The sequence below is a fragment of the Canis lupus genome, chromosome 8 (genome assembly GCF_003254725.2).
Source record: "Canis lupus dingo isolate Sandy chromosome 8, ASM325472v2, whole genome shotgun sequence".
Classification (NCBI taxonomy): Eukaryota; Metazoa; Chordata; class Mammalia; order Carnivora; family Canidae; genus Canis; species Canis lupus.
Genome location: NC_064250.1, coordinates 72,346,318 through 72,361,143, shown reverse-complemented (window position 1 = coordinate 72,361,143; position 14,826 = coordinate 72,346,318). Strand labels below are relative to the sequence as shown.

General features: G+C 60.7%; 1 protein-coding gene across 1 annotated transcript; it reads left to right on the top strand.

The window, feature by feature from the left end:
* Positions 1–3,317: 3,317 nt before the first annotated feature.
* TMEM179 (transmembrane protein 179) lies at positions 3,318–14,652 on the top strand. Its single transcript, XM_025443097.3, has 4 exons — positions 3,318–3,674; positions 9,820–9,957; positions 10,602–10,680; positions 12,032–14,652. Exons 1-4 carry the CDS (start codon positions 3,370–3,372, stop codon positions 12,140–12,142), a joined length of 633 nt encoding a protein of 210 aa, XP_025298882.3. The 5' UTR covers positions 3,318–3,369; the 3' UTR covers positions 12,143–14,652.
* Positions 14,653–14,826: the final 174 nt, after the last annotated feature.

Genomic DNA, 14,826 nt, shown 5'->3' with positions numbered 1-14,826 from the left:
AAGACTTTATTTATTTATTCATGAGAGACACACAGAGAGGCAGAGACACAGGCAGAGGGAGAAGCAGGCTCCATGCAGTGAACCTGACATGGGACTTGATTCTGGGATCCCGCCCTGGCCCGAAAGTGGCGCTAAACCCCTGAGCCACCCGGGCTGCCCTACTAGTGCATGTTTTTGATTATCCTTCTACATTGAGTTTATCCAACATGCCAATATTTTAAACTTTCTTCTTTCTTTCTTTCTTTCTTTCTTTCTTTCTTTCTTTCTTTCTTTCTTTCTTTCTTCTTTCTTTCTTTCTTTCTTTCTTCTTTCTTTCTTTCTTTCTTTCTTTCTTTCTTTTCTTTCTTCTTTCTTTCTTTCCTTCTTTCAGATTTTGTTTTTATTTATTTATGAGAAACACAGACAGAGAGAGAGAGAAAACAAGAGCAGCAGAGGGAGAAGCAGGCTCCACACAAGGAGCCTGACATGGGACTCAATCTCCGGTCTCCAGGATCAGGTCCTGGGCTGAAGGCGGTGCTAAACCGCTGAGCCACACAGGCTGCCCTCTTGCTACTTTCTTTGTCTCATTCTTCTAATGAGGCATTAGCATTAATGTAATGCTGACTTTTACAAAGTGAATTGTGGAGTTTTCTTTTTTTTTTCTTTTTCTTTTTTTAATGGACCAGAGTTATTTCAATAACAAGGGAATTCCCTTGACTTTTGAAGGTTAAATAGAACTCATATTTAAAAATGTCAGGGTCAGGGCAGCCTGGGTGGCTTGGCGGTTTAGCGGTTTAGCGCTGCCTTCAGCCCAGGGCCTGATCCTGGAGACCAAGATCGAGTCCCGCATGAGGCTCTCTGCATGGAGTCTGCTTCTCCCTCTGCCTGTGTCTCTGCCTCTCTCTCTCTGTGTCTCTCATGAATAAATAAATAAAATCTTTAAAAAAAATGTCAGGGTAAAAAAAAAAAGTCAGGGTCTTGTGCCTTTTAAAATGGTAGAAATTTAATAATCTTTCCAGTTTATTCTGTAGTTTTCCTATTGGTCGCTTCCTTCTTCATTGGCACGGTCTCTTTAGTTTTGGCCAAACCCTCAAGTTTAACACCCCCAGATATGTTCAAACTTGTCAACCTCCAGGATAATGGATGGATGGGATGTTCACTCTTGCCCAAGTTGTCTATGGGTGTATGGATGCTGAATTTCCTAGGAGGGCTTCCTTTGGTTGAATTGGGGTACTCAATAATAGCAGAAACTGAGCGAATTCTCCAAGAAAAGGGTTGCTGTCACAGACCTATGGGTGGTCTGCGGTGTATGCTTTGAAGTGACTGCAAACTGAAGGTGCAACTTCACAGGAGACTTATTACGATGGCAGCAAGCATAAGAAAAGATGTTCAAGCTCATGATGATAAGGAGAATCCAGGTTTACAATCAATGAGATATTGTCTCCCATGCAAGACTGATAGAATTTTAAAACAACCAATATTTCTCAGTTTTGGAGAAGGTGTCCATGACATGGATATAAGATTAGATTTGTGGAGCATATTTAGAGACCAGTTTGGCAATTTCTGTCAACACTTCACAAGTGCATACCCTATGACACAGCAATTCCTCTTCTAAGAATTTCCTTTATAAGAAATACCTGCCCAAGCATCTATGCATAAGGATGTCCACTCAGCAGTATTCAAAATAGCAGATATTGAAAAATTAAACATCCATTCAAAGAGGAACAGTTCAGCAATGGTGGAATCATCATTATTGTGGAATGTTATGCAGTTATTAAGAAAACTAAAATAGGGCAGCCCAGGTGGCTCAGCGGTTTAGTGCTGCCTCCCTGGGGCGTGATCCTGGGACCCGGGATCGAGTCCCGTGTCGGACTCCCTGCGTGGAGTCTGCTTCTTCCTCTGCTTGTGTTTCTGCCTCTTTCTCTCTTTCTGTGTGTCTCTCATGAATAAATAAATAAATAAAATCTTAAAAAAAAGAAACTAAAATAGATCTGAATTATAGACAGGGGATAACAGCCATGACGTATTGCTAAATACAAGAATCAACCTGCAGGATGGGATGTATAGTATGAAGCATTTGTGTAAATGGTGTATGTGTGTGTGGTTAGGCGCTTAGCAAAATGTCTAGAAATGTGGTTACTCCAGATAGTTGGCAGGGTGGTGTGGGAGAATGAGAAGGACACTTTTATCTTTTTATTTAATTTATATCTATACTGCTTGACTTTAAAAAAAAAAAGGCATGTATTGCTTTGGCAATAAAACAAAAAGGTTTTTTAGTGCTTGCAACAAAATGCTGATGTAATTTTAAACCAGTTGGCAATTTCTTTTGGAAGGAGCAATACTAGAGCTTCTGCACTGGGAATTGGACTAAACTGTGACTTTTTAGTCTTAAGGGAACTAGACAAGGCATTAATTCTATTAATTAATGCATCAGCAGATTCCATCTCAGCAAAGGCTGTCTTAATGAGGTGCTCGGGGCATCCATTATTTATCTTACAAATATCAACTCAGGGCCCTACTTGTGTCAGGCAGTATAACAGATGTACCCTCTGAGGGTGCGGTGCTGGAGAAGCGCAAATAGCTCCCAGACTGCTCCCTCTTCCTTGCGCCCACCCCGACCTCTCCGACCTCCCCCGCAGATGAACTCCGTTGACCCCACCTCCTCCACGCTCCAGGACCCCCGCGGAAGAACGTAGCGGCCTGGACTGCAGCCTCACCCCCGCGCAGCGCTGTGGGCATGTTGGACACGGCCCTCCTGGACCCCTCGGCCTCCGGTCCTTCAGGCGCACGGGGGACTGGGGACAGGGCCAGCCCATGGGAGGCCCGCACAGGTAGCTCCTGGTACCGTTAGCGGCGGAGGCGGGGCTCCAAACGCCGGCCTGGCCACGCTCCCGTCCCCGCTTGCGTCCCCACCGCGCGCCTTCTCGGGTGCATCCCTCCCCAGGCGCGCACCCCGCGCCCTGCCCCCGCCCGCCCTCCGGGAGCTGTCCGCGGTGCTGACCGCAGGCGCCGCCCGCGCTCGGCCGCTGCGCACGCGTCCCGGGCGGGGTGCGCGCAGGACCCGCCGGCGCTTCCACTGCGCAGCCTCCCGCGCGGCCCCGGCCCCGCGCCCCGGCCCCATCCCCGCGCCCCGAGACCCAGCCTCGGCCCCATCCCCGCGCCCCGAGCCCCAGCCCCGGCCCCAGCCGCGCGCCCCGAGCCCCAGCCCCGCGCCCCGGCCCCAGCCCCGCGCCCCGCGCCCCAGCCCCGGCCCCAGCCCCGCGCCCCGGCCCCAGCCCCGGCCCCGGCCCCGCGCCCCGCGCCCCAGCCCCGGCCCCGGCCCCGGCCCCAGCCCCAGCCCCGGCCCCAGCCCCAGCCCCGGCCCCGGCCCCGGCCCCGGCCCGGCCAGCCATGGCGCTCAACAATTTCCTCTTCGCGCAGTGCGTGTGCTACTTCCTGGCCTTCCTGTTCAGCTTCGTGGTGGTGGTGCCGCTGTCCGAGAATGGCCACGACTTCCGCGGCCGCTGCCTGCTGTTCACCGAGGGCATGTGGCTGAGCGCCAACCTGACGGTGCAGGAGCGCGAGCGCTTCACGGTGCAGGAGTGGGGCCCGCCGGCCGCCTGCCGCTTCAGCCTGCTGGCCAGCCTCCTGTCGCTGCTGCTCGCCGCCGCGCACGCCTGGCGCACGCTCTTCTTCCTCTGCAAGGGACACGAGGGGTAAGTCGGGGCCTGGGGCCCTTCCCAGCCCGCGGAGCCCCCAGCCTCCTCCCCGCCTCGGAGGAGCGGGACACCCTCCCTCTTCCGGGGAGCTCGCAGGCCCCCAACATATCAACCCTGGGTGCTCAGCGCCTCCGTGCACACTGCCCTTTGTCTGCGCGGAGCCTGGGCACCTTGAGGGTCGCCTGCGCTCCGGACAAGGCCACTACTTGCATCACCTCCCTCCCCCCGGAGAGCAAATGTTGCATCGTCATCTCTGAGCCGGCCTGGGCCCTCCCTGGGCCCTCCCTGGCCTGCCGGCTCAGGCCTACTCCAGGTGCAGGGGAGGGACGGGCCAGGCAGGTGGCTGACAAGGCAAACTGGGGAGTCCTCTCCTCATCCCCACCCCCATCCTCCTGGGAAGGATGAGGATGGTGGGGCCACAGGCTCGGCTGAGGATGCATGACAGACAGGGAGCAGCAAGCAGGTCCAGGAGGCCTCCCTCCTCCCGGCCTCCGTGTGCCTCTTGGCCTTTCCTGCCCTGGCACAGTTCTTGAGAGTGGGATGTGGTTCCCCTGGGGCCCTCAGCCTGTAGCATTCTATGGCCTCCACCCCTGGGACCCCTTGTGGACCCACCACAATCCCTCCTGCCCCTCGCCTGCCTCACATCTGCAGGGGAAATCTAGCCCTTTCCCAGACCCCACCCTGCCCTGGCCCCATCCATCAACCATTGGCAGTTTTCAGGGGCTTTTCTCTTCTTTTGGGGACATGAGAGATAAGCTATTGCTCTGAGGGTCACTGTGGGTAGGAGGTCAGGTGGGGACTCCCCAGAGCCCTCAGCTTGGCTTGGGCCTGGACAGAGGGGCCAGAGAGGAGTGACAGGGGTGGCAAGGTGAAGAGGATGGGACAGCCTACTGTGGGGACTGAAACACCCAGTGGAGGGTGAGGTCCAGCAGCCCACGTGTGTGAGTTTCCCGGGCTGCTCTAGCAAAGTGCCATAAGCTGGGGCTTAAAACAATTTATTCGGCCACAGTTCTGGAGGCCAGAAGAAAAAAATCAAGGTGTCGGCAGGGTGGGTTCCCTCTGGAGGGAGGATCCTTACTAGGCTAGCTGCTGGTAGCGGCCTACAACCCTTGACATCCCTCAGCGTGGGGCTTTGTCACTCCTATCACCGTCTCTGTTTTCATGGCCTCTTCTCTCTCTGTTTCTTTCTCTCTACTTATAAAGACACCAGTCGTTGGATTTAGGGCCCACCCTAAATCCAGTATGACCTATCCTGAGATCTTTAGCTGAATGACACCTGCAAAGACCTCAAGCCCAACTAGGGTCACACACACTGGTAGTGGGGTGAAGCCTCGGATGCATGTTGTCGGGGGCGCAGTTCAGTAGCCTACAGTATGGTTCTGGACTGAGGGTCTGCAGGAAGCCACATGTCAGCCTGAGGTGCCTCCAGGTGCTGTGGGGCTGGGGCTCTGCACAGGGTGAGCCCAGGCCAGTCAGGGGGCCATCCTGCCCTCCCTCAGGCCTCCTCCTTACACAACTTGCTGGATGGCTGGTGTCCCCGGGAGGCATCTGAGATGTCATCCTGCACGCATGTTGCCAAGCCTGGGTGTCACCTAGTCAGTGTCTCTGTGCAGATGGGGACAGGGAAACATCTCTGGGTATGAGACAGGGTCTGAGGAAAAGGATGGACGGTCAGCAGGGTAGGGTAGCTGAGGTCCCTTCAGTCCTGGAAGCTGCCTGAGGCCAGTGGGCACAGGCTATGGGGGGAGCATGGTTTGACCATCAGCTCATGCCCATTGCTCCACCTTGTCCCTATAAGACAAATGGCCTCAAGAGACCCCATCTTACAGCTGTATGATGACACTCCCCAGATTTGCTGCCCAATTTGTGGGGAATGGGCAGTCCTGCATGACCAGGATTCCTTTCTTGAAGGCTCTGGGGCTCTTAGCTCTGTCTTTCTCATGCCCAGTCTCTGGGGGTGTTTTGGGGCTCTGGAATCTCGCATTGGTCTGAGCCACAGAGGCTGGGCCATACCTAGAGAGCTGCTTATAGGTCCTCACCAGCTAGACACTGGAACACCTCGAGGTCAGAAAGGTTGGGCCTGCCTTGTGCAGCCACAGGCAGGATGGGAACCTGGAGAAGCCAGTCCCAGCTCAGCTGTTGGTCAGGCCGCACGGAGCAGGCCAGGCGGGCAGGAGGCTGGGCAGGGCCATTGGAGTGAGCTCGTGGGATGGCGAGGGCCCCAGGTGTCCAGCCCACTGGGACGTCAGTCCTGCCGCCAGACTTGGAGCTCTAGAGGGTCCTACCTGCTTAGGGCCAGCGTCCACACTGCTCTGGCGTTGGCTGCTGTGACTGCGGAGACCCGCCAGGAGCCCTGCCCTTCATCTGGGAGGGGCTCACGGCCGGGTCCCCAGGGCCTGGGTAAGACCCTGTCTGTGGTCCCCTCCCTCCTCCTGTGGGGTGTGTCCCTGGGCCAAGTGGGGGCCCGGACAGTTGTGCCCAGGAGCGTGCAGGGCCAAGGGGTTGGGGCAGCTTTTGCAGGAGGCTTCATCCCGGTGACTGAAGGAATCTGTGGCACCTGTGGCTTCCTGGGGTGCTTGTTGGCGGGGGGGCACCGGGGTGACCTGAGGGTGGTCACAGGCCTGGGGGCCTGGGGCGCTTTGCCTGAGCAGAAGCCCTTGGAGAGTGCAGGTGGCAGCAGTTTATGATTGACGGCTGGGGAGCGCTGGGTCAAAACAACCCATCTGCCGGCCCACACATGTCCCCAGCCTGCAAATCGCTCCCAGGGCTTCCCGGACCGGGATAGCTGTCACCATGGAGACGGCACATCCGCCGGCACCCTGAGAGGCTGGAGAGAGATGGCGTTAACCCTGTGTGTGCCGGCCTTCCTGGTTTATTAGTTTTTTTGGCACTGCCCTGTGGGTCCTTGGGGAGTGGGCAGGGGGGCGCATTGTGGATTCTGGGGGGCGGGGTGACACACTCAATTCTTCAAAACTCTGTGAAGCCCAGGCAGGTTCCACGGAAAGAGACCAGGAACGGACCTGGGCAGTGGGAGGAGGCTGTTGGGGGGATGACCTCAGCCCCCCACCGCCGCTGTCTTATAGGATGGGGTGCCACCTTCCTGTCGTGGCAGGAGAACCCTACATTCTACCTGTTTAATAGGGATATGGCTGGAGTCTCCAGACAGTCAGGTTTCCTGGCTCTTGGAGGTTCTGTTGTAAACCCCCTGAGGGCGGGAGGGGGCAGGTCTCAGAATGGAGGTGGGGGAGTTCCCTGGGGGTGGCCATGCAGGGACCGACAAGCTGCCGGCGTGCCTCTCTAGAGTTCAGTACAGAGCGTGGAGGATGCCAGGGAGCAGGATTTGAGGTGGGGTGGTTGCCTGCCCGGCATGTCCCGTGCACCCTGGCCCTCCTTCCCTCTAGGAAGGCCTGCTGGGGGCAGCAGCTGGTTCGCCCAGGATGTTGGGGCCCTGCTGGGCAGGATGCCTGGCGGGACATGGAAGGCTGTGGGCAGGTGGAGGGCACCCAGGGAACCGGCTGTCCCGGCCATCTGGCCTTCTGTGCTCTGCCTGGGGAAGCTCAGTCCTGTCCCCCGGGACCACTCCATTCTCCTTGGTTGGAGTCAAGTGGCCATCTAAAGTCTGGGGGGAGGGACGCCTCACCTGGGTGACTCAGCGGTTGGGGGCCTGCCTTCGGCTCAGGGTGTGACCCCGGGGTCCTGGGATCGAGTCCCACATCGGGCTCCCTGCGTGGGGCCTGCTTCTCCCTCTGCCTGTGTCTCGGCCTCTCTCTTTGTCTCTCAGGAATAAATAAAATCTTAAAACAAAAATGAAGTCGGGGTGTAGACTCTGGGTAACCTCTGCTTTCCTTGGAGCATTAGCTCCTGGGAGTGGACTCCCAGAGCCCTGCCTAACCCCGCTGTCCCGCAGGGGGCACAGCTGGGCCCCAGCCACAGTCTCCAGGTATCTGGTTGCCCGGCCTGCTCCCCCGCTTCTGTGTCCTGTGGCTGCAGGCCCAGCCCCGTGCACACAGCTCCAGGCAGGCCAGGTCAGGGTTGTGGGTGGGTGGAGGCCTGTCCTGGGGAGGGAGCGTGTGCTCAGGAGCCAGCACCCTGGCGGTTATTTCCCGGGCTCCCTTGCCCACATAAGCTCCCTCAGTTTCCACAATGACCCAGTGGGGGGCTCTTGCCACCCAATTTACAAAGGGAGAAATTGGGGCTTGGACAGCAACTTGCTGAGGTCACACAGCTGGCCAAGAGGCGGGCCGGATTTGACACCCTGCTGTGCCTGGACCTCCTCGGAGCTGGGGCGGCCAGAACCTACCCCTTTATAACTATTTATAACCCCCTGACCTCTTATTGGCTTTTGCAGGGCCCAGTGGATTTTGCAGTTTAGGCTTGTCCATCGGGGTCCCAGCTAGAAACAGATGGCTCGCCCACGTGAGGGGAACCTGAGGAGAGCGGTTGGCAGAGACGAGCATGTGGGCCAGCCGTGGGCCCTGCAATGGCCCTGTCACCTCCTCTGGCCGCAGGGTCCACATGGGGAGGGTTATGTGGATGAGGCCGCCTGGAGAGGCGTGCTGACCTTTGGTAGGGGGACAGCAAGTGGGGCGCCCCCCGGCAGGGCCCTGGGGATGAGCACCTCCCACCTCTCCTTGTACCCCAGGCCCGGGGCCCCCACTGGCTGAGCTCAACCCAATCCAGGGAGAGAGGTCACTGCATGGTCTACTTGGGGCAGCCCCTCCGGTGGAGGATGGAGGGGTGAGGATCTGCAGAGTGTGGGGCCCTCGGGTAATCTGCTGTGGGCAGGGGGCCTGGAGCCCACCCACAAACACTGATCAACTCAGGCAGCACAGATAAGTTCGGGCAGCAAACATGTGCGCCCTCGACCCTGAGCTGTCCTGAGGGTGGCCCCAGTCAGCTCAGGTGGGGGCCTAGGCCGGGTGCTGAGCGCGCTGGCACGGGGTGCTCACCTTTGTCGCCTCTGGTCGAGGCCCCCGGGCGTCCTTGTGAGTGAGAGTACGAACACGCTGGCTGGCCCCACTCTCCTGGGTGTGATTTTTGGGTGTGATTCTGGGATTGCAGCCTGGTCCCCTCTTGCCTCCCGTTCATGCCCCCAGCCCCTCCTGCCCCTGCGCCTGTGCAGCAGCGTGGCCTGCTGGCGCCTGCTTCCACCTGGGTGCCGCTGACCTCGGTTTATCGCCTGCCCGTGGCTGGGAGGCCTGCGGGGGCCGGGACTGGGGCATGGTTATTTCCCTGTCCTCAGGGCCCAGCACAGGGCGGGCGGATGCTCAGAGAGTGCTTGGCGAGTGAACAGGTGGACAAGGACCGGTGCGTGGATCTGTGCTTCGCGCCGGCCGCGGTTCCGGCCCCTGACAGCAGCCGCACTGCTTTCCTGGCTGGTGTGATCGTGCCCCTCAGACCTGATGGGTTGATGGCAAAGATGTCCACTGCGGCGAGGGTGGCCGGTGCTGCCGCCCCTCCCGAGGACGCCCTCGGGTCCCCCCGCACGCACCCAGGCTCAGCCAGGCCTGACCGAGGCTCCCGTGCAGGACTCTGAGTCTCCAGGGGATGATTCGGAGATGGCGGGGTGGTGGGGTGGGCTGCTGTGTTGCAACCCCAGGCCCCGTGCCGCCAGAGAGCAAACACTGGTGTCCCGTGTAGGCACCCGGGTCCGTGTGGCCTGTCTTCTTGGCCCTGCCTCCGGCGCTCTCCACACCCCCACCCCATCACAGCCGGGCCTTTTAGATGAGAGCAGGGTCACACCACAAGGCCGTGACGCAGGTCCAGGCCAGCAGTGTTGGTGACCATGTGGGCACAGGGCCTCAGGGAGGCCGGGTGGGGCAATGGCCTGGAAAGGGTGTCCTGCTCTTCAGCTTGTGCTGGTCCTAACGTGCTGGAAGCAAACACCACTGGGTTGGGATCTTGGCTCTGCTTCCTCTGTAGGGCAGGGTTGACATGCGCTTCCACTCCAGGCCCTGGGGAGGCTGGGATGGGGCTTTGGGGTGCGGGACAGCGAGGGAGGGGAAGGTGGCCCCGGTGGCCCCGCATGGCCCCATTACCCCATCCAGCCCAGGCCCGAGCTGTCTCCTGGCCCTGCTGGGCTGTTGTGGGGACCCTGGGGTGGTGGCGCACGGTGACTGTCCTCTCCTGTCCTCTCCCGAAGCTCCTTCCTCTATGCCTTCCTGAACCTCCTGGTCAGCGCTTCCGTGGTCTTCCTCGTCTTCATCGCCAGCACCATCGTGAGCGTGGGCTTCACCATGTGGTGTGACGCCATCACTGAGAAGGGCACCGTGCCCCACAGGTGGGCCTGGGCGCTGCCCCACCCCTGCTGCCCCCAGACGTCGTCCTGGTGCAATAAATACATCCTGAAAAAAGAAACATAAATGGATTATGGGGGAGCCTTATACTACAGTATAAAACCCATAAGATAAGTTTCCCCTTAATATTTTTGTTATTTCCTCATGAAAACCAGTGCAGTAGAGGCCACCCCCTGCCTTCTCTGTGAATGGCAAATATAGGAGAATCCCGTTCGAGCCCGAGGTTTCCTGCCTGGGCCCCCACCTGTGCACACCCGGCCAGAGCCTTTCCTGGACCTGCCTCCTTCATGTCAATGCCCCTTCACAAGAGAAGAGGGCCTCGCACACCCGGGGTGTGGAGACGGAGGCCCAGTGCGCTCTGATGTGGCCACACAGCAAGGCCCGGGGACCCCACTCTGGGCTGCCTGCAGAGGGGCCTGGGGAGTGCTGAGCCGGGTTTGCTGCTGGAGGGTTGGCAGGCAGCGATAGCAATGGGAGAGGAGCGTGAGCAGCAGCTTTTGGGCCGGAGGGGGTCAGGGATGAGGCCTTTGGGGCCAGGACAGCTGCGTCACTGTTTGGGGCTGCTGCGTGCAGCTCCCTGTGCTCCGTGTCCCAGTGTCACCTGCCACCCCACGTCTTGCTGTTTCAGCTGTGAAGAGCTCCAGGACATCAATTTGGAGCTAAACGTGGACAACTCTGCCTTCTACGACCAGTTTGCCATCGCCCAGGTAGGCGGGGCTGTTCTGGTGGGCGGGGCGTTCTGGTGGGGGGGCTGTTCTGGTGGGGGGCTGCCTGGTGCTCAGGGAAGCAAGCACTTTGGGGAGGGGTCCATTCCTCTGGACGTTCACTGAGCGCAGCCCTCCCCCAGGGGAGGCTGAGGGTGGGGCCAGGCAGAGGAGATACAGCTGAGTGAGCGGTATAGCCAGGAAGGCTTCCCGGAAGGGGGTGGGAGGAGGCTGGATCTCCGAGACTGAAGCAGGGGGTCTTGCAGGTGGCAGTGGAGAGGGGGTGAGGCAGGGGCATCCTGGGAGAGCGGGCACCAGAGCTCGCTGCAGGAGTGAGGTCCGGGGGCTCAGGCAGTGGCTGTAGGCCAGGTGGAAGGAAATGAGGCATCAGATCCTGGATCTGTAGTGCCGGGTCGGGAGCTTGGTGCCAGGTGGGCACCCTCCGAAAATGCTGGGGCGCTCGTGGGTGTTCCCGGGCCGGGGAAGCTGATGCGGTGTCTGAGGAGGGGCTTAGGGGTCCAGCCTGTGATGTGGGGGGACAGCCTGTGTAAGCTGCATTCCCTGCCCTCCGGTACATCTCTGGGGACCCCCCGGCTGGATGCAGGAGCGTCAGGGTTTGTTAGTGGTCAGTGAGGGTCTGTTTCTCAAAATCTGCATCTGTGTCCAGGCAGATGACGCTGGTGACGGGTGCCTGGGTGGGACTGGCTCCTTCCAGCGCTGAGCAGGGCTCCCTGGCATCCAGGTCCATTACCGGACCCCAGACCTGCCTCTCAGGGCTCACGGGGGCCAGTGGCCGGTCTGAGGACCCTTCCTTCAGGGGAGGAGCCTCTAGGGGGTTGGACATCCAGTGGGTCCGAAGGTTCTTTGCTGAGAGGAGCTGAAACTGCCAGAGACACCTGCATGAACATTTGGTGGAGACTGCTTCAGCCTCATTTACACCAATTAGATTAGGAAGGCTGTGAGCTGGGGCTGGTGACAAATAACCCCCAAGGAGAATCTGTTTGATGTGGCTCAGGCCTGGTTCCGATTAAATCGTTTCTCCTTCAGTGTTTGGTGACTGGCAGCTAAAGGTCGGTTTGCTCTAGCGGTGGGGGAGGCCGTGTTTAGACGGGCTCTCTGCGGAGCCGGGGGCCGGGGTCCCCCCGAGCATCGCGCAGCTTGGGGTTCAGAGGGCTGGCCGCCACGTACCAGGAGGGGTGGTGGCGCGAGGCAGGAGGCGCGGCGGACCCCGGAGCTCGCCCCGGTCCTGTCCCTGAAGCGGTCGCGCCTTTGCCCTGGGCAGGCGGGTGGGCGCACCGGGCGGCGGATGGCGGGTCCGGCCGGCCTCCTGACCCTACCTCTGCCCTCTGCGTAGTTTGGCCTCTGGGCCTCGTGGCTGGCCTGGCTGGCCATCACCATCCTGGCTTTCCTGAAAGTCTACCACAACTACCGCCAGGAGGACCTGCTAGACAACCTAGGTCCATGAGAAGGAGCTGCTGCTGGCCAGGCCGACCCCCCGCGCCTCCTTCCAGGAGGAGAAGAGCGCTGTCATCTAGCTGTGGCCAGGGGAGCCCGGCCCTGGATGCCCCCTCGCCCCGCCCAGGGCCCTCGGGCCAACCCCGGGGACGGTCTGCCCGGCCCTGCCTGCCCCTTGCCTTGCATGTCTCCCCTCGGCTCTGCGCGACGTGAGCGACCCCGCTCACCCAAGCACCCCATTCCCGCCCTGAGTGTGGTGGTGAGTGGGGCGGGCGCCAGCCCTCCCGCGGGGACACACAGAGACTGCGGGACGTCCTCCGGGCTTCCCACACACGCAGCGCACCTGTCCAGGGGCCACGGGCTGGGCGAGCCTCGGTGCGGGGAGCGCCCACCCCCTTGGATGCCTCTGGCCGCAGGGCTTGCGGCTCGTGCCTCAGCCGGATGCCGTCTCCACACCGGCTTGCCCAAGCGTGAGTCTGTGCCCCATTCTGTGGCAGCAGCCCGTGTCCCCAGGATGACCCCAGCCCGCGATGGCCGGACGCCACTCTTGTCCCTTGCTCCTGAGCAGCGCGTGGGAGCAGGGGGCCCACTGCAGGAACGAGCTCTCTGCCGTGTGTCTCGACCTCCTGGCTCTGCACTTCCCCCACTGCCTCCGCAGGGCCGAGTCCCCGGGTGGCCGGGCCTGGGTCTCGGCATCACAGGGCCAGTCAGGTGGTGGCCGGGTGGCCATCCTGGGAAGTGGCTGTGCTGCCAGAGCTAGGAGCCCGCACCCCGTGCCACAGGACTTGCTGGGGGAGCCACGTGTGCCCCTGCCTGGGAGGAACCTGGGCCCCAGCGTTTGTCTCACAGTGTAGGGGGGTGGGGGGTGGGGACGTGGGCTGGGGGGTCCTACCTCCTAGGGAGGGAGGGACAAGGCAGGTGCCACGGCGCTGTCTGTAAGTGCGTGTGAGGGTGTGTGTGATGTGTGTGTGTGCATGCGTGTGGGTCTGCATGGGGAGGGTGTGTGAGCATCTGAATGTGTTAACTGCACACACGAGTGCAGTTCTTTGTGAGTGCCTATGTACGAGTGTGAGTGTGCATGTGCACATAAGCACGCACACGTACAAGTGTGGGAGCGAGCTGTGTGAGCATGCATGTCCACGGGTGTGAGTGTGAGCATGAGTGGGCATGAGAATGTGAGTGCATGTGAGCCTGAGTGGAAATGTGTGCATGTGCAATGGGAGTATGAGTGTGTATGTGTGAGTGTGTGAGCAGCGGAAGGTGTGAGCAGAGCTCTGTATCTCCACCCACGGGGGTGCCCCCAGTGCCCCGGCACCCCAACGAGGGGATGCCTTCCCATCTGATGTGTGCACAGCACCGAGGCCCCCAGAGGGCACAACCCCATCCACACATCATCCGGAGGGGGAGCTGGGGTAGGGAACTGGGACCAGAGCTCAGTGGTGAGCAACCTGGGGCTGCTTGGCTATGGGTCCCCCCTCACAGGGCTCCCCGACTTCTGCATCCGCACACAGTCCTCCGAGTACTGTCCAGGAGCGGGGCCCCCTTCCCCGGGCTCAGTGAGCCATTCTGCTTTCCCGGGCTCACCGTCCTGCTGCTCCCACCCTCCAGGGAAGGAGAGACCCGGCGCCCCCCGTCCATGCCTCGTGCTGCCAGAGGCCGGTTTGGTCTCCCAGATGGGGGGCACAGGATGTCCGGAGGCCACGGATCTGGGTCTGGACTGAGGCGCTGAGTAGGGCAGGCAGCCTGGGCCAGGGAAGGGGGCCCGCAGGTCGCCTGTGCGGATGCTGCTCGGCTGGTGCCTGTCCGTGGAGATCCGGGCGTGTGGATGAGGCTCCTGGTGTCTCAGAGGCACTCGGCCGAGGACGCCAGGCAGAGCCGCTGGGTCCTTGCGGGACTTGTTTTGGCATAACTGAGGCCCCCAGCAGATCGGGTCTCACCCCAGCCCTCATGCACAGGCTGTGGGGACTCTCCAGTCCCCGAGAGCTCCGGTCTGTTCCCAGCCACCAGCCAGGCCCCGGGAAGGAGGAGCAGGGGCAGGACGTGGGCTTCTGGAGCCGAGGGTCCCCGGCAGGCTGGGGTCTGCCCTGGCAGCTGCCACTCATGGGTTGTTCGGAGCCGGCCTGGGGCAGCCCCTTGCTCAGGCTGGCAGGGACGTCACCTACATGTCACTTGCAGAGCGGGGTGGTCACTGGCACAGGCCTGTCCCAGGCCGGGGGTACCCGGCACCTCCCGACGTCCGTGCCCGGGGCTGCCGGGAAGGGACAGCTGAGCCCCTGGATGCGTAGTGGGACTGAGCTGTGTGCCCTGCAGCGGGCGGGGGACGGGGGCCCCGGGGCAGGACAGGAAAGGCAGGGGCCCCCCCAGGCTTCCTGAGAGGGCCACGGGATCGCCTCTGGGGTGCCTTGCTTCTCCCAGCTGGGGGCGGCCGCGCGGCTTTAATTCTGCTGAGGAAATCCACAGTAGCGAGTCTTCCCCTTAAATGTATGTTTGTCAAAGTCAAAATAAACACAGAGGTCCTGAGCCCGGGGTGTGGACTCGGGCGCCGGCCCCCCCACGTCCCCGCCCCACCCTTGCCTCCCCGCTTCTAGGTTTCCTCCGTTTCTGAGATTTAAAAACCTGCCCGCGTGTGTTCCTGCGGCTTCAGAGACTGGCGGGCTTAGGGGGGCCTTCCCGTGGCGGGGCCCTCCCCCGTGC

Excerpts from the sequence above, each read along its gene's own strand:
- TMEM179 (XM_025443097.3), top strand. The coding sequence starts at position 3,370 with ATGGCGCTCAACAATTTCCTCTTCGCGCAGTGCGTGTGCTACTTCCTG. Across the intron at positions 3,675-9,819 it reads CTCTGCAAGGGACACGAGGG|CTCCTTCCTCTATGCCTTCC; the intron begins GTAAGTCGGGGC and ends CCTCTCCCGAAG. Across the intron at positions 10,681-12,031 it reads ACCAGTTTGCCATCGCCCAG|TTTGGCCTCTGGGCCTCGTG; the intron begins GTAGGCGGGGCT and ends CCCTCTGCGTAG.